This window comes from Equus przewalskii, chromosome 4, assembly GCF_037783145.1.
Source record: "Equus przewalskii isolate Varuska chromosome 4, EquPr2, whole genome shotgun sequence".
Lineage (NCBI taxonomy): Eukaryota > Metazoa > Chordata > Mammalia > Perissodactyla > Equidae > Equus > Equus przewalskii.
Genome location: NC_091834.1, coordinates 32,383,326 through 32,409,764, shown reverse-complemented (window position 1 = coordinate 32,409,764; position 26,439 = coordinate 32,383,326). Strand labels below are relative to the sequence as shown.

The following is a 26,439-nucleotide window of genomic DNA, read 5'->3' as shown; positions in this document are numbered from 1 at the left end:
ACTGGAGAGAGCCGCGCGGCCGCAGCCCAGCACCGGAGCGCGGCGAAGCGTCGCTGTCCCAGCCTGGCCCGCGGCGCGCCGGCCGCAGCTGCACTAGACCGTAGCCGCCTTGGAAGCTCCTCTCCCGCAGGTGGGTCACGTTGCTGGCTCACGTTGCTGGCTCTTGCCTTGTACCTTTCGCCACACGGTCCCCCTCCCTTATCGGCTTCAGCCCTCCTCAAGCCTTGCTTCCAGGACCCCACTCCCCAAGCCTGCTGGCACTGGGAAGAAGGTGCTCGCAAACTCCGCGCCACGCCGCCGCACTCCTCTCCGGAAAGGCCACCCTCGGTATCGCGCGATCAGTTAAGCAATTCAGTAAGCCACTGGCTTCCCGAAGTTTTATCACTCGTCTGGACCCCAGGGTGCAGAGAAGCCCAAAGGAGGAAGATAGGGGTTTGGATTCCACTTTGTATCTTACTTCTGGATAAAAGCAATTTTGAGGCGCCCATCAGGAGGGAGCCTAGAAGAATGTGGTTTTGGCAATCTCCGCAGTCGCAAGACCTGAAGCCACTTCTTAACCGCGAGCTGAAATTTGCACTAAGATGTGCAACCACTTCCATGCTTGATCTTGATTTAAATTTCCTCCCATAGTTTAGCGATTGCTTTTCCAGAGAAATACTGTTTGAAATGTAATTTATTGTGAAGCGTAAAAAAAAGCCTTGGTTCGTTGTTTGTCCAGAGGCAGATAGAAGGTAGTTTTTACTCTAGACAGTAACTTGGAACTGTCTTTAAAAGACAACTGGTGTCATGAAAAGTGATTCAGAGGGAGAATAGGGCGAGGGAGTTGGGGAATTCCATTCCTAGTTCTAACTAGAAGTTTAATACCTCAGCCTCAGTTTCCACATATGTAAAACAAAAGGCTGTTGGACCGGATTATCCACAAAGTACAACTCTAACAAGGTGAAAATCTATGACGAAAGATGCTTGCAGGTTTTGTTACCAATCAAGCTCTCCCCAACCAGGGAGACACCAGAGGAAGAGCCCCTTGCCCTTCCTTACAGGGTTCCTTGTCTATTCGGTGTCACAAATTGGAACAAGGCTGAAGCTGAGTGTTCAACAGCACAAGCTTTATTCAATGGCCAAAGAATGGAGAACTGGGAACAAAGTTCGCAAATCAGCTTAGCTCTTGGGGCAATCAGGCAGCTGTTATAAGGTGTCAAGGTAATGAAGGGGAGGAATATTCATAGCAATATGGGGAACTGGGCAGGCTTTTCTGGGAAATGGGGTGTCACCCCTTTTCTTCCCTTATTTGGTCTAGAATTTCCTGTCATGGTCACCTGTAGGTGTTATGTAGCATGATAATGTATTACAATGAGTGTGGAATGAGCTGCCGGATCTATGTCAGGTCAAATCAGACTGCCTTGTTGCCTTTAACCAGTTTCAATTGGTTTTGACCGTATGTCACAGCCATCTTCTCCTTCCTCTCTTTGTGGTTTCCCGTAAGCTAAAGGTAATATGTTAGGCTTGTTCTGAGCAGGGCTGTGGTTAATGTCTTATGGGGTTGGTGGGCTAGGTAACAGTTTCAAATATATTGAAAATCTCATTAAGTTTCTCATAAGTATAAACAAGTAATTACTTTCTTCATAATAATGCAGATTTCATTTTTATAGGGAAACTACACAGCTGTAGAGAGACTCGTACCTCACAAGTATCTTAGACTTCTACCACACTTATCATTCAGAGAATACTCTCAACTTTCAAAACCATTCTTCACCTTTGCTATGTGAGAATGTCCTATTGCCTATAAATGGCAGTCATATAAATGTCACTCACATGAAAGAACATTTTTTCTGATACAGTAGGTGTAATTTTATAAAATGGCACATTTATTTGAAGCAGTAACTTTTTTGAGATATGGCCTTTTGCAAGGCCCTGAGTTTTCCAGAATGCTGTGATTTCGCCTGGTATGAAATTTACCTGCATGTATTCTCCCTGCATGGCAAACACGGCCAACCCAGAAAACAAGATGAAGCACTCCCTATTTATCAGGCTTTAAGGCCATAAAGTAAATGGTACATGTGTATAGAGAAATTGGGTCATCATACTTTCTCCACTTGGCAACACTTATGGTTCTGCTGAAGCTCACACAGCGACTTAAGGTTCAGAAACTAGTGTGTACAAGGCCTGACCCTTAACTTGAGAACAATTTCTAGACTTCTGCCTTACATAAGCTTGCTAACTGTTGTTGGAAATAACCAAATAAATTTTTATAAACCTGTTAATAAACTGAAAACCCTAGGCCTTGAGCCTTGTTCTGAACAGTATTAAGAAAAATAGATTCATTTGTCACAGAATTTCAAAACTAAAGAAACCCTGAGTGGTCGCTCTGTAACTCCCTGTCTCCTGAAGCACCACCCTACGTCACTCTACCATTATTAACACCATTGTGAAAGCAATAGAGATTCTCCTTTTAAAGTCTTCTTTTAAAGTAGCTGATTTTGCAGTCAGCTCAGAAACACAGTCCAGTGTTTCGTGATCCTCACCATCTAGTCCTCTTTGCAAGTCATGTGGATCTTTTCGCAACTGCTATTTAAAGATCATTTCCTTTTAAAACCTTAAGAAAGCTAGTAAATTACTGGCAACAACAACAAAAAAGTCACCCTTCAGACTTGAAGAATTGCTAGGGTACCTTGTAGCTGGTTTGCTCTGGGTTGTTCTCCAAGGATGAGGTCATTTGTTAAATCTGCATCTACATCCACCTATAATTCCTGCTGTGCAAACCTGGGACAGACTATGGGTAGTGAAGTTTTCTGAGTGGGATTTTTTGTTTTGAAGTTGTAGTTAGGCAGAAATAATAGAAATAAGATTTACAGACAAGGCCTGTGAAGTTACCTGTTTGACTCTGTTCTTTGTACATTCAAAGAGAATGGGTCATTAGTTAATTATGAAGACTTCCTGAGCAGTTCCACATGATGTGTTAAACCTACTCAAGATGTTTAAATGACTTTTAGGTCATTTCCAAAATGATTTAAATTAGCCCTTGTTCTTTTGTGAGAAGAAATCAGTCCTGGAAGGAACTAAGCTAAGGAATAATTAATACTTAAAACAATGCATGATAATAAAACATACTTGGCCTATATACTTAAACAGTTTGTTCTTCCAAAATCGTTAAGGAAAAAAGAACAAAGAATGCTTGCACTGTTTGAAGATCATCTTTCAGAAATCTCTCTCTGCAAAAAGAATGCAGTGTTCTGCTAAAAGAAGTATTTCCACTCCAATTACCTCGGCAGGCCATTGACATCCTAATCTAAATGCTTCTCCACAATGTTCTAGAAGAGTTTATTTAACCACATGTAGAGAAGTCTTACCATACTGTACTTTGAACAGTCGCATATTTCTGAAAACATTTTGAGAGAAATATGTTTCTTTTCAATGTAGATTATATGATCGATCCTAATGTCAGGATGAAGTAAAGTTCACTTTTCATCTTAAAGGGAGGAAAATGTATTCAAAGGCTTATTTTGAAAGTTAGGAACTATAATTCTGAATAAAAAGAAAGATAAGAGGTAACAATATAGCTGGATAGCACCTCTTATCGGATTATTAGAACATAAACTAGATCATCTCTTTTGCCTCAGCTCCAAATATTGGGGGGAAAAATGCATTAAGAACAGAGCTGAGGGCTCCAAACAGGTGTTCAGTGGAGATGGCACCAGCACTGAAGAGCGTGGGAGTAGGAGGGGCCATTAACGGCTGACTAAGATGCTGATTATGCATCTTTCATCTATACCTGCTGTTTTTACAGGCTGTGGAAACAGCTTTGAGCCCAGGCTAAATTGGTCTGAAGCAGTTTGGCACAGACTTTGGTAAGCTTTATTGCCCTGCTTCCCAAGCAGATTAGGTCCCTTCTCTGGCCGGGGATCCACTCTGCACATTCCTCTGCTCGAGTCCTCACACATGATATTATAGCCATTTGATTATGTGTTGCTACATCCTCCCCAAGACTGAATCCTCTTGAGGACAAGGACAGTCTAATTCATCCTTTATCCCTCTTGTGTAGCACAGTGCCTGGCACAGAGAGGCTGTTTAATAAATCTGTCGAAAACATGAATCCTACCAAGACATTGTTGGTAGCACTGATTTTTATTTTTGGAAAATGCTGACCTTTATAGGCATAGTAGGTTATGAGGATGGATGCCCCCTGCACTGTACTAGTTAAGAGAGTCAAAGTGTACTGGCAAAGTCCAGATTTCAACTGCCTGCCATTTGGGGAGATGCATGAGATTGCTTTGTGCTGTACAGTATGTGTAAAGTAAAAAGTGGAAATTATTATAACAGTTTTTAAAAAGGAGAAAGAAATTGCAGGAAGCTTGGTTTTTTTTGCATTAACCTTAATTTTAGTAACCCTATTATGTTGTAATAATGGGTAATAAATTTCATAATAAATTTGTAACTATAATACTTTGGAGTCAAATTCATTGTAAAGAGTGATATAGTGTAATTAAAGTATTTAACTGAGGTCATGAAAATTAGAATATTGAATTTTTAAAGGTTTTAATTAGTTTAACTTAAGTAAAACATTTTGGCCCTTCTTTAACACCTGAAGGCATGGTGTAAGTTACGAAGCCTATTGAACAGTTCAAAGAACTAAGTTTTATCAAATCATTCTTATACCAAAAAAAATTATCATGCCTCTAGTTATTTCTTTTCCAGTGCCCAAGTACTAAAATAATTTCTTCATCCTGTTCAATTGCCTTGATGAAGGTGGTGTGGGAAATGGGAGGAGGTCAAGGAGAAAGCAATTAGCAGGCTGGTAAATGGTTCATTGCAGCTAGTAATGCAAGTGTGCTAGTTGCTTCGGGTTTTCCGAGTCTGAGACTCCAAGTTGTGCTTTTTTTTTTTGAGGCATGTCTGGGAAATTGGAAGATATGTATTTGGGGAAGATACATATTTGGGGAAGAGACGTAACAAAGGTGTCCCTATATCTATTTCCCTGAGGGAACTAGGAGTCAAGCAGTATCAGATTTACAGCCAAAATTTGTAAACATTGAGATAATTCCTAGTGGCCTCAATGTGAAGATAAATGACTATTCATAGGAAATTTATTTAAACAAAGCTAGTTCAAAATTGAAATGATCAAATCACTTCCAAAATATTTTTGACTACAGTAGTCCTAGAAAATCAAAACCTACTAATTGAGACTATTAAGTGGGTTGTTGTGATTACCAACTCATCCAATAAGCAAATGTTCGTGTAGTGTGTTCAAGCCACATGCCACCCAATCAGTGACTGAGAGTTGTTTTTCTGATGGTGGCAATCCAGGTCCTGGTCCTGATGTTGAATCTTTGGTGAACCACAGATTTGTAAGAAGTTGTTCAGGATTTAGAATGTAAACGGAGGCCGGGGCAAATTAACTCAGACATGACTGAATCCCTGACCTTGTCATGAGCCCCAGGCTTTAATCAAATGAACTAACCAGCCTAGACAGTGGATAATTAACCTACATGATGAAATTCTTGGCCAGGGAATCATAAAACCATCTTCATTTATCTTGACAGATGCAGCTGAGATCTAAATGTGAAAACATGTATTAAGATTTTAATTGAACTAGAATTCCACCAAATAATTTAAGTTAAAAATAAATAACTTTTTTCCTAAAGTACAATTAAGATCAATAATATAGATCTGCACTACGTTGCTCTCCTGGTAATTCATTGGGTAGTAGTGAAATGTTACTCATAGAATCATTTTAGTTGCAGCACATGCCATAGCTAGTTCTGGTTATTAGCAATTTGTGTGGAAGTATATGTCCCCACAGAACATTGATGCAAAGGTTGTATTTAGTTATGCTCTTGTGACTTGATCAAACTGTACAAGAAAAAATTACTGTTTTCTTTTGTGTTATTATATTGGCTAGCATAAAAACTAATCATCAGTAAATTAGGTTGCGATGAAATACATAATAGTTTCTCACCAAACAATTGAAATAATCAGTTTTTTGTAAGTAAAGTGCAGTGTTTTATTTATGTGGATTAAGAGCTTAAATGATATATTTCTGTTAGTCTGTGGCTATTACTAACAAAGTTACTAACAGGGGTATTTTAACTACAAGGCTAAGATAAAAAATATACTATATTTTCAAATAACATGTATAGACTGAAGATTGAACCATCCAAAACAACCAATTCGTAGAAGAATTCATTGATTATGGGCACATTAAATTTTTTATAAACTGTAATCAGTGGTCTTTTTAAACCAAAGCCTTTTGATTTTGCTTCAGTAGTATATACCTCTCAGTGAAAGAATACATGCTGAAATGTGAACATGCTCGCTTTCCCTAAAGAGCCTTGACCTCACTAAATACAGAACTTACTCAGTGAATAAATTGGATGGGTTCATGTGTTAGTGTAACGTTTTAAAAATTTTTTTTAATGTTTTTTGCTTTCCAGTTGTCCCTGGGATATATTAAAACAAACGCTCTGAATCATAAGAAGGCTCATAGAGTTGCAGAACTCCCTCTTGCCCTAATGCTTTGTGATGAAAGGAAATATTTGATTGATGGGCTTCAGCTCATTACAAATATGTTGTCAAGTTATCCAGGGCTTTCAGGTTGAAATGCAGGAGGAATAATAAAGCAGAAGGAAGGACTAAAAGAGAAAAAAAAAACCCTGTTTACAGGCATCAAATTAAAATAAAAAATCCTTTCACATCTTACGGAGTTGAGACGTGTTATTTGTATTCTGACTCCCCGGAAGGTGGCAGGCCAGATCACTGAATTTGTGTGCTACAACACCAGTGGGGGTGGACAGGGGGAGCAGAGGAGGTACTGTCAGAGGAATTCAAAATCTTGTAGGAACAATCATTTCAGAATTCAAAGCTTAATTCTCAAATGGAGAAAGGAGCAGAAGGTTTTTAATGAAAGTTTCACCCAAATGATAAATGAGATGTGGTATGGCACTATGTGAGAGTTGCTATGAAGGAGTACTGTAGTAGATTTGTGGGTAGATTTGATCAACCTATTTGTGGTTCATTGAAGACAGTTCTTCAAGGTTTCCTTGAGAGAATTAAAGAGCAAAGCTTACACATAGTCTCAAACCAAGTCTTGAGTCTGGCTCCCTTGACTCTCTTCCTTGTATGACCTGCACATTCACTCTGGCCTCTGGTTTTCACAAAAATGGGAATTCCAGCCTCTCAGACCCAGCCAATGATTATTTAGGAGAAAAAAATTGTAAAGCAGGTGAAATGTTTCTGCAGCTCCTTACAACTTCATCAGTACCCTGTTCTCCCTCTGTCTTTCCCTTCCCCACGATCCCCCTCCAAGAAAGATACCCCTTATTGTTTACCACTTTCTGTGGTTCTCAGGCCTTGGTACTCCTTAGAATTGATTGTTTGGTTTGGTTTGGTTTTTTAAATATAGAAGCCTGGGCTTTACCTCAGACCCATTGATTCAGAATCTCAGGTGGTGGTGACCTAGCATTTACTAGCTCCCAGCTGATTTTAAAATGTGACCAGGGAAGAGAACCAATGTAGCAGGCCATTAACCAAAAGCTGACAGGCAATGGTTCGCAATCTTGGCTCTACAGTAAAATCACCTGGGAGAGCTTTTTTAAAAACAAACAATGGCCAGGCTCTACCCTAGACCAACTGATTCAGATGCCCCAAGAGTCCAGTCATCAGTGTTTTGTAAAATTTCTCCACGTGATTCTCATGTGCACCAGGGTTGAGGACTACTGGTTTCTAGAGTAATCCTTTGCAGAGTTATTTGCCTTAGTAATTCTAAGTAGCTTTGAGGATTGAATGAAAGATCGCAAAGAGTACCAGGAAGACATCTGTCTGTCTGTACCATCACCACGTCCCCTCTTCTTGCATTTCCCTCCAAACCAAACCATATAGATGAGTCCTTTTTGGCTACTTAGGATTTTATTAAGGCTCCCAGCATACTATTTCTGTTACTCAAAATCGTGTGTTGTGATGATGATAGTTTTGTCTTTATAATTGTTTTTGTGATTATCTCTAAACCTTTTTTATGTGAAACATTTTTTGCATTTTTAGTTTGTATAAATATGTAAAATTGGATGGGCTAAAAGACAAATAAGACTCCTAATAATGTGTAACTAAGGTTGAATCTTTACATAAAAGAATATACCTTAATTTGTATCTTCTGTGTATTTCTGAAAATAAAAGATATAAGAGGAATTTATGAAGGCTAATTTTTCCTTTCAGCCTATCTGCACCAGAGAGAGAGAAAGATTTTCTTTCCTTTTTCTTATATACATAACCGTGTTTATATATTTTCCTCTTCATTCTATGAAAACTTTAGAAAAAACAAATGGCCTATTTTCCAAGAACAAGGCAAGAAAGTGCCCACCTTTTAGAAGGTGCATGACTGGGTTGCTGATCCCTGTTCTTCTTACTAAGAGGATTGGGGAATAGGATCTTTTCCAGGGCATGGGAGGGGGGGGGGAGAAGGGTCATTTTCCCCCTGGCTGCTGATACACAAAGGACTTTAGGATTTTATTTTGATGTATTCTCCAAGTGAGGTCTACACATATACAGAAATATACTGCTAGGACGAAAAGAAGCCCATCACACAAATTTGTATCCATTTATCAAATATCTGTACACTGCTATTATGCTTTAGTATGAATTAATATTTTAATATAGGCTGCAGTTATCACCTACACAAAACAAATAGGTTGCACAGTATTTTTAGAATATGTTAAAAAACATTGACTTGTTAAGCATAAGCATTTAAAATGTTTAATTTTTCATAGATATGGACAAGATTATCCTAAAACTTATATTGAAAGGCAAAGGAACTAAAATATCTAAAACAGTTCTGAAAATTAAAAAATAAAATGGGAAGAATCAATCTACCCAATTTTAAGACTCACTATGTAACTGCTTCATCAAGACTGCATGGTATTGGCAGAGAGTAGACACATAGCTCAATGCAACAGAAGAGAGAACCCAGAAATAGACCCGCACATGTGCAGACAATTGACTTTTGACAAGGGTGCAAAAGAAATTCAATGAAAGGATAGTCTTTTTAATAAATGACAGGGAAGTAATTAGATATTCATAGGCAAAAAAAATGAACTTTGGCTTGAACCTCATACTTTATATAAAAATTAACTCAAAATGGATAATGGATTTAAATGTAAACTATGAAACTATAAAACTTTTAGGAGAAAATATTCAGGACCTAGGGCTTGGTGAAGAATACTTAGACATGACATCAAAAGCACAATCCATAAAAAAAAAATCCAGTAAATTTAATTTCATCAAAATTAAAACTTTTGCTTTGTGAATGACCTGTTGGGTGATGGAAAATCAAGCTACAGACTGGGAGAAAATATTTGAAAACCACATATCTGACAAAAGGACTCATATCTATAATATATAAAGAATTATAAAAACGCAATAGTTAAAAAACAAACAATCCAATTAGAAAATAGGAGAAGACATAAGGAGATTTTTCACCAAACAGGACATACAGATGGCAAATAAGCAAATGAAGAAGTCCATACGGCGGACTACTTGACAGTGAAAAGGAAGGAACTATTGATACATGCGGCAACGTGGATGGATCCCAAGGGCATTATGCTCAGTAGAAAACAGCCAATATCAAAAGGTTATATTTCGTGTGATTTCATTTGTATAACATTCTCAAAATGACAAAATTATAGAGTTAGAGAACAGATTAGTGGTTTCCAGGGGTCAGGGCAGGCAGAGACAGTGGTAACTATGACTATAAAGGGGTCATGCTGGACTAGTTCTGTATCCTGATTGCAGTAGTAGATACACAAACCTACACATGGGATAAAATCACATAGAAATATACATGCCCATTGTACCAATGTTAGTTTCCTAGTTTTGATATTGCACTATAGCTATGTAAAATGTAACCATTGGAGAAAATGGTGAAGGATGCACAGATCTCTTGTACTATCTTTGCAACTTCCTGTGAGTCTATAATTATTTCAAATAAAAATATTTTTTTGTTAATAGCATAATAGCATATGCTTTGTTAAGTATAAGCATTTAAAATATGCAATTTTTGTAATCCTATTTGGACATTTCCATGTTTTCAGTATGGTAGAATCCTCTAAAGCTGACAGTGGCCTGGCCTCTCTAATCTCTGTCCTCTGGGAGATGAGAGAAGTAAAATGCTCAAGGAAGTCTAACCCTAATATCCACATGGGATGCCTAGTTGGGAACATCCCAGAAGAATGCTGCCTCAGGTTCCCAAGGCCTGGAGTGGGATCTGCAGACAGAGGGAGATGATGGGCAAGTCTCTACATGACCCACACCTGGTCCCCCTTTTATGCCTCGCACACACACAAGCTTCTCAGTGGCCTTCGAGGTCATCTTTGCCACCTTTGTATCCGCCTCATTGGTTGCCAATCTCTGATCTATATAAACACCCTGTGGATCACTTTACCTGTCTTGGCCCTCTTAAGGAGCCTCTCTGGGAGATGCTTCCATAGGAGGCAAAACTGGTCCTGGAGATTTTCCAAACCCGGAAATATTCTTGCTGTGTTTCCTGTTACATAACTGAGGTTTGTAAAGAGCTGAAGGAAGGAGAGGAGACCACTATGTTATAACTATTTTAACCCATCTTTCCCTTAATAACTCTGCTTCCTGTTTACCACCTTTCTTATTTTCTTTATTCCTTCCATCCTACATCTAAGAGTAAAATAGGACTAGGAAACTTTTCTTTAAGTCTTTCAACAAGAAACCTTACTGCCTCCATAAATCCGTGTCTACACACGGGAGCTATTTTGAGTTACAAATAGTCTGAAATGGGTGTAACTTCCTTCTTTACATACTTACTATAAAATGAACCCTCAACTTGATCTACCTATGGTTTACAGTACACATATATCTTCATTTTTATGAACTCCTATTATTAGGATATTTTTCCAAAAGTTCAGAATTAAATTCTTCCAAGGAATTACTCCTTTTTACATGTTATTTCATCATACCAGTTATGGTAACCTTAGGTCTGATCATTTTTATTTCTCCATTAAAATAATAATAATAATAATAATATTGTATTATCCTGGGTCAATTTGCAAGCAGAGCCTGTTGAAAGGCTTGTCTGCAGATAGCTTATTAGGGAAGCGATTCCAAGGAGCAGGAGTGAGGGGCATGGGGCATAAACCGGGGAATGCGGGAAAGACAGGACAGGCACACATTAGGTTGGCCACTGTAGCAGATGAGTGGTGCTCTGTTCCACTGGGGCTTTCTGAGGAACCTTATGAAACATGTCAGGACTGTGTGCCAGAAGATGAAAGGGGAAGCACTTATCCAGGGGGTCCTGTCCTCCATCGGTCTATGGTGGCCCCATGGGTTGTACATGTCTGAGTGCTAAGCAGGTACAGGATCAGAGAAGCCCCAGGGCAAGAATCAAGACATACAAGATGTGGGGCTCCAAGTGAGCCTCTGTTAGGTAGGGGAAGCTAGCAGAGCTCAGTCACTGCCCAAGGACTGGAAATACAACCAGGAGGATTTGAAGCGGAGCTCAAGATGTGGCCAACAGAATTATCAACTTGTAACTCTATAACTTGATAAGGAGTAACTAACTGCCCAATGGAATAACTATATTTCTTTCTATTGTCAACCAGTGATATCTCCTCAATGTTTTTGCATCTTCAATTCCCCCAGGATGTCTCTGAAGGTTTAGGAGTGAAAATAAATTTTAATGGTTGGGGTAACAGCCCAAGTGTGTTACATTAGATTGCCAAGCTACACTTTAAGAGAGAAATATTAAAATAAAATGTGAAAGAATTACAAATAAGAGAAAGTCACACTTGAGCTGTTTTTATGCCTGTGTTTTGATAAATTCATATGCCCTAAGGCCATTTCATATAAGGTTTTATTTATAAGAAATAAGTGAGGAAAGCAGAAGCTTCTTAAGAATTATTGAGCTTAACAACAAAAAAACAAACAACCCGATCAAAAAATGGGCAGAGGACATGAACAGACATTTCTCAAAAGAAGATATGAATATGGCCAATAGGCACATGAAAAGATGTTCATCATCGCTAATCATCAGGGAAATGCAAATCAAAACTACACTAAGATATCACCTTACCCCCGTTAGATTGGCAAAAACATCCAAAACCAAGAACGACAAATGTTGGAGAGGTTGTGGAGAAAGAGGAACCCTCATACACTGTTGGTGGGAATGCAAACTGGTACAGCCACTATGGAAAACAGTATGGAGATTTCTCAAAAAGTTAAAAATAGAAATACCCTATGACCCAGCCATCCCATTACTGGGTATCTATCCTAAGAACCTGATAACAGATATCTCAAGAGTCCGTTGCACCCCTATGTTCATCGCAGCATTATTTACAATAGCCAAGACGTGGAACCAGCCTACATGCCCAGAAACTGATGATTGGATAAAGAAGATGTGTTATATATACACAATGGAATACTACTCAGCCATAAAAAAAGACGAAATTGGCCCATTCACAACAACGTGGATGGACCTCGAGGGCATTATGTTAAGCGAAATAAGTCAGTCAGAGAAAGACGATCTCTATATGACTCCACTCATAGGTGGAAATTAGTATATTGAGAAGGAGATCTGATCGGTGGTTACCAGGGAAAAGGGGGGGTGGGGGGAGGGTACGGAGGGGGAAGTGGTGTACCCACAACATGACTAACAAAAATGTACAACTGAAATCTCACAAGCTTGTAATCTATCATAACATTAATAAAAAAAAAAATAAAAAAAATAAAAAAAAAAAGAATTATTGAATGCTATTTCAGATAAATTTTATGTATTTCCAATAATCACAGTTATTGAAGCATAACTGACCCTTAATTTATAGAATACATATAAAGGTTACATTAATTAATTAACAGATTATTCAATAATCTATTAATAATAGCCAATTTATTGAGTACTTATGTCTCAAGAACTGTCTTAAGATACATTAATTCATCTGATCCTCACAATGTCTCTAAAGTAGCGACTATCAACCTCTCATCTTAAAGATGATGAAACTGAGACACAAAGAGTTTGAGTAACTTACCCAAGGTTACACTGCTAGTAAGAGATGGAACAAAAACTAGTACTGTGTAGTCAATATCTTTGTTTAAAAAAAAAAGTTTATGGCAGGTTAGAATAACTGAATGTAGTGGCCAAATAGTCAAAATAAAGTCTGGAATCACTCTTTCTTTGCAATGATTAAGATGACCCAAGTGAAAATATGTCAATAAAGACATCATCCATCTCATACAGGACACCGGCAACTTTATCAAATGTGTATTTTGCTTGCAAATGTCCATCCAAATATACGAAAGAGAAAAATAATATATTGGGATAAAAGAATGGAGAAGAAGTGAGGGGATAGTCAGGCAGACTGACATTCTTTCAACACACTCACAAATGATTTCTACGAAGTAGAATAATCAAGGTATCATTCAGCAGTTTGAAAGTTTGAGTTATAACAACTAGTTGTTAACTGATTAGCAACTAACCAATATAATATAAATTGCTAAATTAGTTTGCATTTGTAGATGCTACTAAGAATTTTTCAAAGACACAACTGTGTTTCCATAGGATGGGCCCTGCCCATCTCCAGGTGCTTTCCTATATATGGTCATGCCCTTCCCTGACACCATTTAGGATATTAGTCACCGGCTAGTATATAAAAGGATCCAGTTGCTGTGCTTAATTCAATGATTCAGAGAGTTTCTGTTGAAGTACAGGAAAGTCTTGTATTTCTTGTCCCTATCTGCCATGACTTCTGACTACCCACAAAACCATGAATGGTCTGCTTGTAATACAGGTACACACCTTTGGATAAGCTCAGGTAAGAATACAAGTGTTTTCCATAGGCTAATATGGAGTGGGCAAAATTTCTGAAATCCCTTTAAAAAGGTGCAAACTTCATATGCTTTACAATCTACATGAAATCCATTATGCAAGAATTGAATAGTGATTAGATCTAGTTTGAAAATCCACATCAAATTCACTGAGTTTTACTTTAAACTCATTTGGACAAAAGAAGTAATGTCTTTAAAACATCCTCCCCCTCGACTTCTCTCCTTTTCCCATACTCTTTTCCAGTGGCTTGTCTTGAATCATTCAGCTTCCTCTTATTATGTATCTCACACTGTGCCTGGCACACAGTAAACCGCCACTTCCAACTCCTACATTCCATCCTTCTCATATCATTTGACAAATATGTATCAAGAAGTGCCTAGTCTATCATAATGAGTGCTCTTCTTAGCACTGAGGGTACGTCACTGAACAACAGAGACCAAAAAAAGGATTAACCGAAAGCTTAAACTAAATACCGGGAAGAGAAGAAGTTTTGAGAAAAAAATCAGTACTGAAAGAAGAAATAATATCCTTTTTTTTAAGATTTTATTTTTTTCCTTTTTCTCCCCAAAGCCCCCTGGTACCTAGTTGTATATTCTTCGTTGTGGGTCCTTCTAGTTGTGGCATGTGGGACGCTGCTTCAGCGTGGTTTGATGAGCGGTGCCATGTCAGCGCCCAGGATTCGAACCAAGGAAACACTGGGCTGCCTGCAGCGGAGCGCGCGAACTTAACCACTCGGCCACAGGGCCAGCCCCAGAAATAATATTCTTCAAAATATAGATAGTAACCTAGATTACTTTATGAGATCATAGGAACTTTGAGAACTTTTATTTGGTTTTGTTTTTAACTTATATTTCACAAACTTTTAAAAAGTAACACAGTCACATGTTTATAATAGTGACTCAGTTTAGTTTTAACTGGCATTTCTTTTATTCTAGGTAAGATTAAAGGTCTTTTACTATGTTGAAAAGTCTTTCATATTTCCTTAGGATGAAGTGTCAGCTCATATTTTTGCCCACTTTTCTAATGGGAATTTTTTTTTCTTATTGATGTGTATGAGTTAAAAACATTTTTTCCAGCTTGTTGATTCTCTTCTGACTTTGCCTACAGTGGTTTTTGCTTTGCAGCTATTATTTATTTTTATGCAATCACATTTATCCTTTTATTCTTTAATGGGTTCGGGGATTTGTGACATAGGAAAAGGGCACTGCCCCTCTAAGGCTATAAAAGAATTCTCCATGGCTTCTTCTAGTTCTATTATAGTTCCATTTTTAAAATATATATATATTTAAATCTTTAATATATTTTAAATTTTACCTTTAGGTGAAGTACAAGGTATAAATTCAACTGTTTCTTCTAATTGGCTATTTAGTTGTTCCAATATTAGCTACTGAATAATCCATCTTTTCCTCTTTGACTTGAGATGCCATCTTTATCACAGGTGTTTAGGTCCATTTGTGTATTTTTTAACTCTACTCCACTGAATGTTTTTATTCCTGTGACATTGCTATATCATTTCATCATTTTAGCTTTATAATATTTTAATATTTAATGGAACCAGCCCCATATTCATTACTCTACTTTTCAGAATTTATATATTAAATTAGGGAAAACTGACATCTTTGTGGAGCTGAGCCTTCCCATCCAGGAACATGCTGCACGTGTCCATTTACATAAATGTTCTTCTCAGAGTCTTAGGGGAATTTTAAAATTTTTCTTCATAGAGATCCTGTACATATCTTATCTTGTTAAGTTTATTCCTAAATATTTTTTATTTTTGTTGCAGCTATAAATAGGGCCCTTTCTTCTATTAAATCTTCAAACTGTTTTTTTAATATATGAAGAATATTGATATTAATTGGTTTCCCAGACAAGATGTTGAATTATTTTTAAATGTATGGTACTTTTTCAGTTGACTCTCTTGAGTTTTCCAAGACTACAATTTGATTATCTGCAACACCTTTTGAATTTCTATTCCTCTGTATTTCTTTCTCTGATAGTTGTGTTAGCTAGAATTTCCAAACAATAATAACTAAAGCGGTCATAGCAGATATATTTTTCTTGTTTATGACATTATTGGGAATGTTTCTAGTAATTCTCTTTTAAGCATGATACTAGATTTTAGGTTGACAGAGATACTTAGCATGCTAAGGAACAACCTATTTATTCCTTTTTTACTATGAATCAAGAATAAATGGGGCCTTGCCCAGTGGTGCGGCAGTTAAGTTCACATGTTCCACTTTGGCGGCCTGGGGTTCATCAGTTCGGATCCTGGGTGCAGACCTATGCACTGCTTGGCAAGCCATGCTGTGGCAGGCATCCCACATATAAAGTAGAAGATGATGGGCACAGATGTTAGCTCAGGGCCAATCTTCCTCAAAAAAAAAAAAGAAGAAGAAGTGTCGAATTTTAACATTTGTCCAGTTAGCATGCATCAATATAACCATATTTTTCTCCTTAAATCTTCTAATATGGTAACTTATATTAATAGACTTTCTAATATTAAATTTACAAAATTTTTACATTCCTAGAATAATCCCCATTTGATCAGTGTGCACTTTCTCTTTACAAGCTGCTGGATTCTGTTTGCTAATGTTTAATTTGGGATTTTTGTGTCACTAAACATAAGTGAATTGGTCTATAATTTCCTTATTAGACCATTCTTTGTCATATTTTGCTCTGAGAACTTTTGGAACTGTAAGTTTTCAGTAAATGCAATATCATTGCAATACAAGACCATAGTTTAAAACATCTACCAGTAAGCGTCTTGGTTTTTTACTGCATCTCCTTATCAACAGAAGAAGTTTTTCACCAATGATTTTGTTAAATAAGAAACACATGAGAATATATATGACAATTTTTACTCCTTCTAAATTTTGTGGGGAATACACTTGAGATAATTCATTAGAAGATTAGAACAACATCAGTCAATCAGTGTTTCCTGGATATAATTCTTATTAATTTTTCGATGCCTGGAGCATTCATATTTTGTTGGGTATCTGTGTTATTATCTTTCAGTTATGGAGAAAACGTCTGCAGATTCACTTCCTCTTACTGTGAATTCTTCAGAAAAGCAAGAGACTGTATGTATTTTTGGAACTGGAGATTTTGGAAGATCACTGGGACTTAAAATGCTCCAGTGTGGTTATTCTATTGTTTTTGGAAGTCGAAACCCCCGGATGTCCAGTCTGCTGCCCAACGGTGCAGAGGTCTTGAGCTATTCAGAAGCAGCCCAGAAATCTGACATCATAATCTTAGCAGTCCATAGGGAGCACTATGATTTTCTCACAGAACTAACTGAGCTTCTCAATGGGAAAATATTGGTCGACATCAGCAACAACCTCAAAATCAATCAATATCCAGAATCTAATGCAGAGTACCTTGCTCAGTTGGTGCCAGGAGCTCACGTAGTAAAAGCATTTAACACCATCTCAGCCTGGGCTCTCCAGTCAGGAGCGCTGGATGCAAGTCGGCAGGTAAGATTAAACAATGAATTTACACTCAGTCTTTAAAAAGTGAGTGTTTTAATGTGCACTTACCTTAAAGATTCCAAAATATAATTCCAAAATAAAATACCCACTAAACATTTTGTTTTGTTAATATGTGCCATGAATAATATTCTCAAGTTTGACCGAGTAGTCAATTGTTGTGATTTATTTCCCACTGTCTGCACCCTCAGCTTTTACCTTGATGGAACCCAATGGTGTCAGTCTCTGGAAGCCTCTGGTCAGTACTAGAAAATAACATAGGTAAATTGTTGATGGATATCCTTTCCACTCCCATTACCTTGTATGAAATTGGTTCCATTTATTCACTGAGATTAGAAGTAATCCCTTAGTGACATGGCACCCACGAATACAGAAGAAAGATCAAACTATTCACGCTGCAGAGAACCAAGTTTTAGCATATCAATGTGATGTGCCTAAAATCATTCCCAACTTAAAACCCTGGTACTTAACTATCCAGCACACGTGCAAGTTTAAAACATCATCTCGTTAAATATGTTGACTCTACATCCTTGTTTGAAAAGCAGTTCACTACTACATGTCATTGTTCTGCACGGTGCTTATATAGTCTTTCAAAATAATTATTAAAGAATAAATACAAAATTAATTATTTTTAATCTAGGTGTTTGTCTGCGGAAATGACAGCAAAGCTAAGCAAAGAGTGATGGATATTGTTCGTACTCTTGGACTTACTCCATTGGATCAAGGATCTCTCATAGCCGCCAAAGAAATTGAAAACTACCCCCTGCAACTATTTCCAATGTGGAAGTTCCCCTTCTATTTGTCTGCTATTCTGTGTGTCTTCTTCTTTTTCTACTGTGTTATAAGAGAAGTAATCTACCCTTATGTTTATGAAAAGAAGGATAGCACATTTCGCATGGCTATTTCCATTCCAAATCGTGTCTTTCCAATAGCAGCACTTACACTGCTTGCCTTGGTTTACCTCCCTGGTGTTATTGCTGCCGTTCTGCAGCTGTACCGAGGTACAAAATACCGCCGATTCCCAGACTGGCTTGACCACTGGATGCTTTGCAGAAAGCAGCTTGGCTTGATAGCACTGGGATTTGCCTTCCTTCATGTCATCTACACACTTGTGATTCCTATTCGTTACTATGTACGATGGACATTGAGAAATATGACCATTACCCAGGTAAATCTTTACTCATTTATATTCTCCTATCCCTTAAATCAAAGAGGAATCTTGCTACATCATAGTCCATTTCACAATTATAGAAAAAAAATCACTCTTCTAAGCATCTTTATTTTTTAAAGTAACTAGAATTAAACACCTCATGTCTCTCTCGTTTTTAAAAAATGAATACAGTTGAGATCTCATACAACTATTAAGAATGAAAATTAGATTCCCAGGTTCACTTGGGTCCAGATCTATATTCGCAGGACTCATTGGGATACTGACAAACTGACAGATTTGGGGGGCTCAGGAAAACTAAAGATATCTACTTGAATTCCTTTAGGGGGCAGTCAATAAATGTAAACTGATGTGTTTTCAAGCTTCTATTTTTATGCATGCTACTTCCTTTTGGAAGTCAAAACCAACCATCTTATAAGTAGCAGGGCTGTTCAAACATGTGTCACAGAAATGTAAACAAATTCACAAAAGGAAGCTTATAACCCCATTAATGTTTGACTTGTGGGAAGTTGTCCTCAATAACTGGAAAGCTTGGGGCTGGCCCCGTGGCCGAGTGGTTAAGTTCGCGCGCTCCGCTGCAGGCGGCCCACTGTTTCGTTGGTTCGAATCCTGGGCGCGGACATGGCACTGCTCATCAAACCACGCTGAGGCAGCGTCCCACATGCCACAACTAGAAGAACCCACAACGAAGAATACACAACTATGTACCGGGGGGCTTTGGGGAGAAAAAGGAAAAAATAAAATCTTTAAAAAAAAAAAAATAACTGGAAAGCTAAACAATTCTGAGCAAATGTCAAATACTATTTTCTGCATAGTCAAAAAGTTCAGAAACAATCAGCTTGGGTAGTCTTAAAGCAGTCCCAGAGAAAGTACTGTACATCAGTTCTAGTTTGGAAATAATTGGTTTTGATCAATCTTACTGCTGTCTCAAAGTTTATTAGTCAATAACTCATTGATGGCGCTTCTGAGGATTTCTCTACATTATTTCCGTAACAAATACATAAGAGGTTCTTGGCTAAGAGTCACATTACAGGGGGGTGATTTTTCTCAATCTGTGGTGTGACAGACTTGATGCTATATTACAACATAGTAAACACGAAAGAACCCAAACTTTGTGTGTGTTAATGTGTGTGTATATAAAGCAGAAAAACAGAATCCTGATGTAATCATTTGAGAACATCAAGTTTTGCTTGGGGAACAATAAGCCATAAGGTAAAGAAGGTTTAAGTAAATGTTTACTTGTTTTAAGATTTATAGAGTCAATTAAAACTCCCCACACAACTCCTGGAGTCAACTATTATAATAAAGTCCCAGCAGAACTAATTACATTTTCTACAAAAAAAATTCTAACTATAGTTTTCTCTATAATTATTTTCAAATGATTATTAACAAATGTCATACAATTTGCCTTGAGCAAATAAACCATGCAGAGGTATTTTTCAGTCCCTTTCAAAGTTTGGGCAGTCTGTAAAAAACGTAATTTTTAAAAATTGCTTCTAATTCTTCTTAGGCAACAGCCAAGAAAGAAAATCCATTTAGTACCTCTACTGCCTGGCTTAATGATTCATATATATCTTTGGGAATCCTGGGATTTTTCCTGTTTGTACTCTTGGGAATCACTTCCTTACCATCAGTTAGCAACGCGGTCAACTGGAGAGAGTTCCGATTTGTCCAGGTAAGGACTTCAAGATTTAATCTACTTTATATTGCAAAATGAGGCTGGCTTTACAAATATTTTCATTTTTCTCTCATACCATGCATAAATTTCATTTTGCTTTATCACTTCCCTAGCAATCTCATAAAAATAGCAACTGAAACAAGTTCAAATTAGAAAATGCTAAACTCTAGTACCAAAAAGCAGATTCCATAATGGTTTGCCTTCCTGGCAGGGCATCCTTTGCCAAGATTCCTGAACTCCCAGAGCCACAGTGAAGAGAAAGAGTAAAAAGCATTAACCATTAAACTTTGTGTTTGGAGATATCCTAGGTGGAAGGTAAAGAGAAACCCAAAGATAAAATTTCTACTTCTGAAAATCAACCTTAGAATATGGACATATTGATATGGAAAGGTACATGTTGAAATAAAGTTTAAAACCTTCAAAGTAAGATACACTAGACTGTCATCATACCAGACTCATTGCTGCTCTGTCAGGGGGAAAAATCAGTTTTTTCCACACACCAACCATCAGACACCTCATTAAAGCGGTTCGTAACTATTCTTATAGACCAGTGCTCCTCAAAGTGTGCTGCCTGGACTAGCAGTGTCAGCATCCCCTAAAATCTTGTTAGATACACAAATCCCCAGGCCCCAACCAGACCTAATGAATGAGAAACTCTGGAGGTGTGGCTCAGCAATTTATTTTAACAAGCTCTCCAGATGATTCTGATGCATGTTCATTGTGAACCAGTATAAAAGGATAGACCATTCATAACTGAAACTAGATTTGAATTTTATAGATCTATTTGAATTTCAAGTCTTGCAGTTTCTTCCAGGGACCAAATGCAGTCAATATTTTCTCATGTTAATACTTTTTTTTCAAGGCATTAAGACAAAAATAGACATTGAGCTTTAGTATTTAGGCCAAAACAAACAAAAGTAAAGTTTGCTAATTGCTCTTTATTGCAATAGAAATTAGTTACCATCTGCTTTTAGTCAGTAATATATAGTAACATGGTGCTCCTTGAGGACATACTATATCTCTTTCATCTCTGGCCTTCAGAAAAGGTGATCAAGGAAAGAGTTTTACCATTGGGGAAGAAGGCAAGATATATTATTTATTCTAATTCAAAAGAGTTTAGTCCTGGGAAACTTTCCCATCCGGCCAGGTTAAGATGAAACCACTATGCCATTTGTAAGTACAATCTTTTTTTAAAATGAAATATTTATCATCCTGAAGGAAGGTTAATGCTTTCTTCAGGACGTAGTAGAGTGTTCTAAATATTACGGGTTTCAAAGGTTTGTGGTTGTTGACAAATATCCTTCATTGGTTTAGAGTGTTTCTCTTTAAAATGTAAATAATGTTAACGTACATATTTTTCTTTCTTGCTTATAGTCCAAACTGGGCTATTTGACCCTGATCTTGTGCACAGCCCACACCCTGGTGTATGGTGGAAAGAGATTCCTCAGTCCTTCGATTCTCAAATGGTATCTTCCTTCAGCCTACGTGATAGCGCTCATCATTCCTTGCACTGTGTTGGTGATCAAGTTTATCCTCATCCTGCCATGCATAGACAGGACTCTTACACGGATCCGCCAGGGCTGGGAAAGGAACTCAAAATTCTCGAAATTGGCATTGAATGTAAAAACACATATTTAGGGCAAAGTTCAATTCACCCAGACTTCTGAACCATAGTATAGATTGTACGTTTGGAGAAGAATAATGGGTATAGTTGAGAAAGCTTTTTCTTCCACCATGGGGTGAAGTTTGTGAACAAAGAAGGATACGCTGCCTGACTTTGAGAAAGTGATAGATGAAAAGAGAACGCCATTTTATCTCCAGTTAGTGATGAATCAGGGCAGGTCCCTGTTTTTCCTCTTCCTGGAGGCAGAGGGCCTGAGATCACAGTTAGCTTTGTGGTTTCACCCTAGGAAGCTTCTCTGTTGTGGGCAACATGCATGATTTAATGTCTTGCAAAATCCAGGGGAAGTACTTGCAACTTCCCTTTCTAGTTCAAGGCCTGAGTGGAGTGAAAGAGAAAACAGTAATATGGTGGCCACTGATAAAGGCTTTATTAGGTATGCATGAAGAAGAGGACCAAATGAAGTAAAAGGAATGAGATTTTTTAAAATTGATTTTTGGAAGTGAAGGTGATCATAAATATTTCCATAGTGAATTCTGTGGTTAAATGTGCTCTTTGATTTTCTTTTACCAATATGTATGTGTACTGTAGGGAACTATTTTATAACACAAAAATATCACAATTGATTGTAGGTAACCACAGGTTAGAATATATGCAAATCTATGCAGTTGTCATAAGATCCTTCCTCTACAAGGAAAAGGTAGGAAAGATGGAGTTAAAATTGAGGGATATCCACTTGGATTTTCTCAGTGTACAATAAGCAAGGAAGGATTGATAAAATCATTTGCACAAAAAGTTCAAATAAACCAGAATTTTAGACAGTAAGCTAAATAAATTTTGTAAAGTTGCACTATATTAGGTTTCATATTATTTAGGTATTGTAGTATGCTTTGTAAATAATATATTCCAAATATTGTCCAACATTAATCACTATGAAATGAATTTCTAGTATAAAAAAGTAGCTTCCAAAATTTATCATAGTTTATTATAATGTTCAGTAGTGAAATTAAATGAATAATGAAAGTGTTAGTTTGACAGATGCACAGATGAGAAAAAAGTATAGAAGTGAAAGTCAGGGCAGAGACGTGTGAGCAGTAGTTGTAATTTGAGACTTTGTTCTTTCTCAAATCCTTGCTAGAAGGCAGAATAAAACGGTTCTCTCTGTTTTCTGTGCTGACAGTGCCATCTCCAAGATGACCTTCCGCAGGATTAGCTTTCCTGGCTCATGCATGGAGCTGAAGGAGCCTTATGCACGATCTTCCCACATACCAAAATAACCAAAAGCTTTGGGTTTGACATTTTTCTGCCTGCTCTACAAAGGCCATTTATTTTCCTCTTTTTTTATTCTTATTATCATATATTCTACATGACATTACACAAAATGATTAAAATAGACTAAAACATTACCCACAACTCAGGATACTTTTCTATAAAACTTTTTGAAAATAGTTCTGTCTATACTGTATATTCAATTTTATATCCTTCCTTTTTCACTTACTATATCAGTGGCTTTGTTCTCTTACTTACACGGTATACATATTTAACTAGTGGCCGCATAATATTACATCAAATGGGCATTTATTTAACCACCGCCCTAATTAAACATGTATGTTATATCCATTTTTATAAAAGCAAATAACATTTCAGAGAATATCTTAGCACTTATAACTTTTTTCCATATTTTAAATTATTTCCTCAGAATACTTGCCAAGAATTGGGATTACAAAATTAAAGAACTTCTAATAGCATTTGATATATATTGCCAAATTATTTCTTAAGTGACCTTGTCAATATCATCAGCATTGGACAAGAATATTGGTTTCCTCACACCCTTTAGATTTTTTAAATTTCAATTTGCGTTCACTGAGAACATACACAGAACATGCTCCATTAATTCATCCTTGGTTCACCCAATCAAGACAGAAGCTGGAAGACTGTGAGCAGAGCTGTGGTGTGTGGTGCTGGCCTGAGAGCATCAGTGGGAAGGACAGGGAAAATGTCCCTGCTCATCCACTCTATTTTATGCAAAACAGCCAAGAGTTCTAGGGTTGGAGCCTGTTCTTTGGTTACAGGTTGGTTGATTAAAGATTAAGTACTACCAGGCTGATCAAGCAAAGCCTATGGGGTTAACCATGCTCCCTTTTGGTAAAAGAGTAATATATTTTTGCTGGCTCATAGTTCATCACTAAAACTAGAAAATGACACACCTAGGTAAAAAAGCTTCCCTAGAGTAAAAAGGACTCTACTTTTACAACCTAGTAAAAATGCTCTTCCGGAGTACTTAATAAAAGCCATCCATGAAGCTAAAGAGCGCCCCTGGTGGTTTTGGCATAACAGTGCATTGCCAGGTCCGACCCTTTGCCTCAACCCTAAGGGCTCCAGGCCCCACCTTTCCTTCTTTCATCCCTCCCAATATCCCTCCCTCCCCAAAACATCAAACCAGTTTGACCATCCTAACATAGCTGATGCCTCCACTCTACTTCAGGTGGAAAGAATACGTTTGCAACGGATGGAAATAGTATGTTGGGTAAACTGTATTCCTTTTAACAAGTCCAAACTGTTCTACCTAAAAAAGTTAGACTAAACTTCTTCACTGCTGGTATATTTCCTATATTCTAGGAAAAGTTTTATTAAGCTCATAGATCTTTTATTTTTGTATGTTTTCCCCAAGTTAGGGGATGACTGCCTTTGTAAATGTATACTCATTAAACATTATTTAAAAAATATTTTCTCATTTTGTTTAATTCTGGTTTTGACTCATCAGCATTCCAAAGAAAGTGAGTGAAAGGTTTTGAATCACAGTACTTCCAGCATCTGGAACTAAAAATACCTGTCTTCAGGGATAAGAAAAAGGAGAGGCCATACATAGGTTTAAAAGCACATTAATGGCACATTAAAAGCACATATAGGGAGCCGGTCCAGTGGCGTAATGGTTAAGTTCATGTGCTCCACTTCAGTAGCCTGGGGTCCGTGAGTTCAGATCCCAGGCATGGACCTACACACTGCTCATCAAGCCATGCTGTGGTGGCATCCCACATACAAAACTAAAGGAAGATTGGCACAGATGTTAGCTCAGGGCCAATCTTCCTCACACACACACACAAAAAGCAGATATAAGCACAACTTCATGCAATATATGCTTGAGCTCAGTGGGGTGGTGCATTCCGAGACTCTGCATGTCTCAGTTCTACCCTTAGAGAGAGGAGAGCATCAGCTGGCCAAACAGGGGTAGGAGTATCCTATCCCACACTGGACTTTTGTGAAAAGTACCCCAAAAAGGCTTGCTTTCCTCCAGGTGGCTGCTATCCGGACAGGGCTAACGACTTGATGAGTAGACTGACTTCAAGTTGGACTTCAGCCTGTGGGACCAGACATTAAACACCCTGCATAACTGGAGAGCTACAGCTCTGATAGGTGTTATCATTCTTTCAAAAGCAAAATAAAAATTGATAAATAGAGGGTTGTCAGCCTGGACTAAGCTGGAAGCAAATTGAAAAGCCCCTACTCAAAGCTACTTTAATTAGAAATTGCATTAAAGAGCTCTTCATGCGTTTATTGTTCAGGGATCAAAAGGGAACCATGATAATGATGAAAGTATACAATAAATTTTACCTCTGGGAGCTCAAAAGATTCTCGACCTCCCCCCCGAGTCAAGGTGGAATGGCAGTCAAGGTGCTGCACACAGAGCTTGCAATTTTCATTCTTCATCACCACAACCATCATTCACACCACCACCTGTCTAATTCACACACACCACAGATAACCTCATATGATCCTACTCCAATTGTCTACAGGGAGTTAAGTTTACAATGTAGAATAATCTTCCACTCTTCCAAAGATTTGTTCAGTAGAATTTAGGAAAAGAGAATAAGATACTCTTCTGTGCCTTAGCTTTCCTGAAGCTCAAGGCAAAACCCTGAAGATAAGAGAATGGAAGAAAAGGATCCAAAGGAAGGAGGAGAAGGGTCAAGGGTGAAGGAGAAAGGAACGGGGTTAGAGAAGGGGGAGATGGGTGCACAGGACAGCGCTCCGTGCCCTAGCTCACCCAGGACAAAAGCACCCAGTTCTACATCTTTCCTGCTGTGAGGGAATCTTGGAAGGCTTTTAATGATATTTATTGTATAATACTATGATAGGAACAAAGCCTGTGCTAACTACTTGATGTGCATTATCTTATTTAATCCTCATAACAATTCTCTAAAGTACTCTTATTATCCCCATTTCTTCAGAAGAAGAAACAGCTTTAAAATCATTGAGTGCCTTGCCTAGGAAGAGGCAGAGCTGAGATGTGAATCAAGGCAGTCTGACTCCAGGGCCATTCCCTTTTAACATCGCAACATAATGGTGGACAATTATGCTGTCCTCCAAAATGTCCCTTTGAATACATACATTAGGGCTTGATGGCCTGAACCACTGGAAACTCTTTTTTTGAAACATTTTTTTTAAAAGGAAGCTCATTAGCACTTTAAATATTCCAATTGCGCATCCTTAACACTCCACATTTGCTTACTGTTGGTTTTAGCACACCTTCTAATGTTTTGGTGATGTGCAATCTATGGTTTCAACATTGAGTTCAACTCTGTCGTAACTGCCATTCTAATATTCCCACTCCAGTCTGGTCACAAGCTTTCCTTAGCAACAAAGGGAGCTTTGTTCTGT

At 37.7% G+C, this 26,439-nt stretch overlaps 1 protein-coding gene across 1 annotated transcript; it reads left to right on the top strand.

The window, feature by feature from the left end:
- STEAP4 (STEAP4 metalloreductase) lies at positions 1–24,506 on the top strand. Its single transcript, XM_008532391.2, has 5 exons — positions 1–130; positions 16,844–17,301; positions 17,954–18,481; positions 19,992–20,156; positions 21,534–24,506. The coding sequence occupies exons 2-5, from the start codon at positions 16,846–16,848 to the stop codon at positions 21,795–21,797; spliced, it is 1,413 nt and encodes a 470-aa protein (XP_008530613.1). The 5' UTR covers positions 1–130; positions 16,844–16,845; the 3' UTR covers positions 21,798–24,506.
- The last annotated feature ends 1,933 nt before the right edge of the window (positions 24,507–26,439 follow it).

Coding starts and splice junctions, on each gene's coding strand:
- STEAP4 (XM_008532391.2), top strand. CDS start 16,846: ATGGAGAAAACGTCTGCAGATTCACTTCCTCTTACTGTGAATTCTTCA. Junction 18,482..19,991: donor GAAATATGACCATTACCCAG/GTAAATCTTTAC, acceptor AATTCTTCTTAG/GCAACAGCCAAGAAAGAAAA. Junction 20,157..21,533: donor GAGAGTTCCGATTTGTCCAG/GTAAGGACTTCA, acceptor TCTTGCTTATAG/TCCAAACTGGGCTATTTGAC.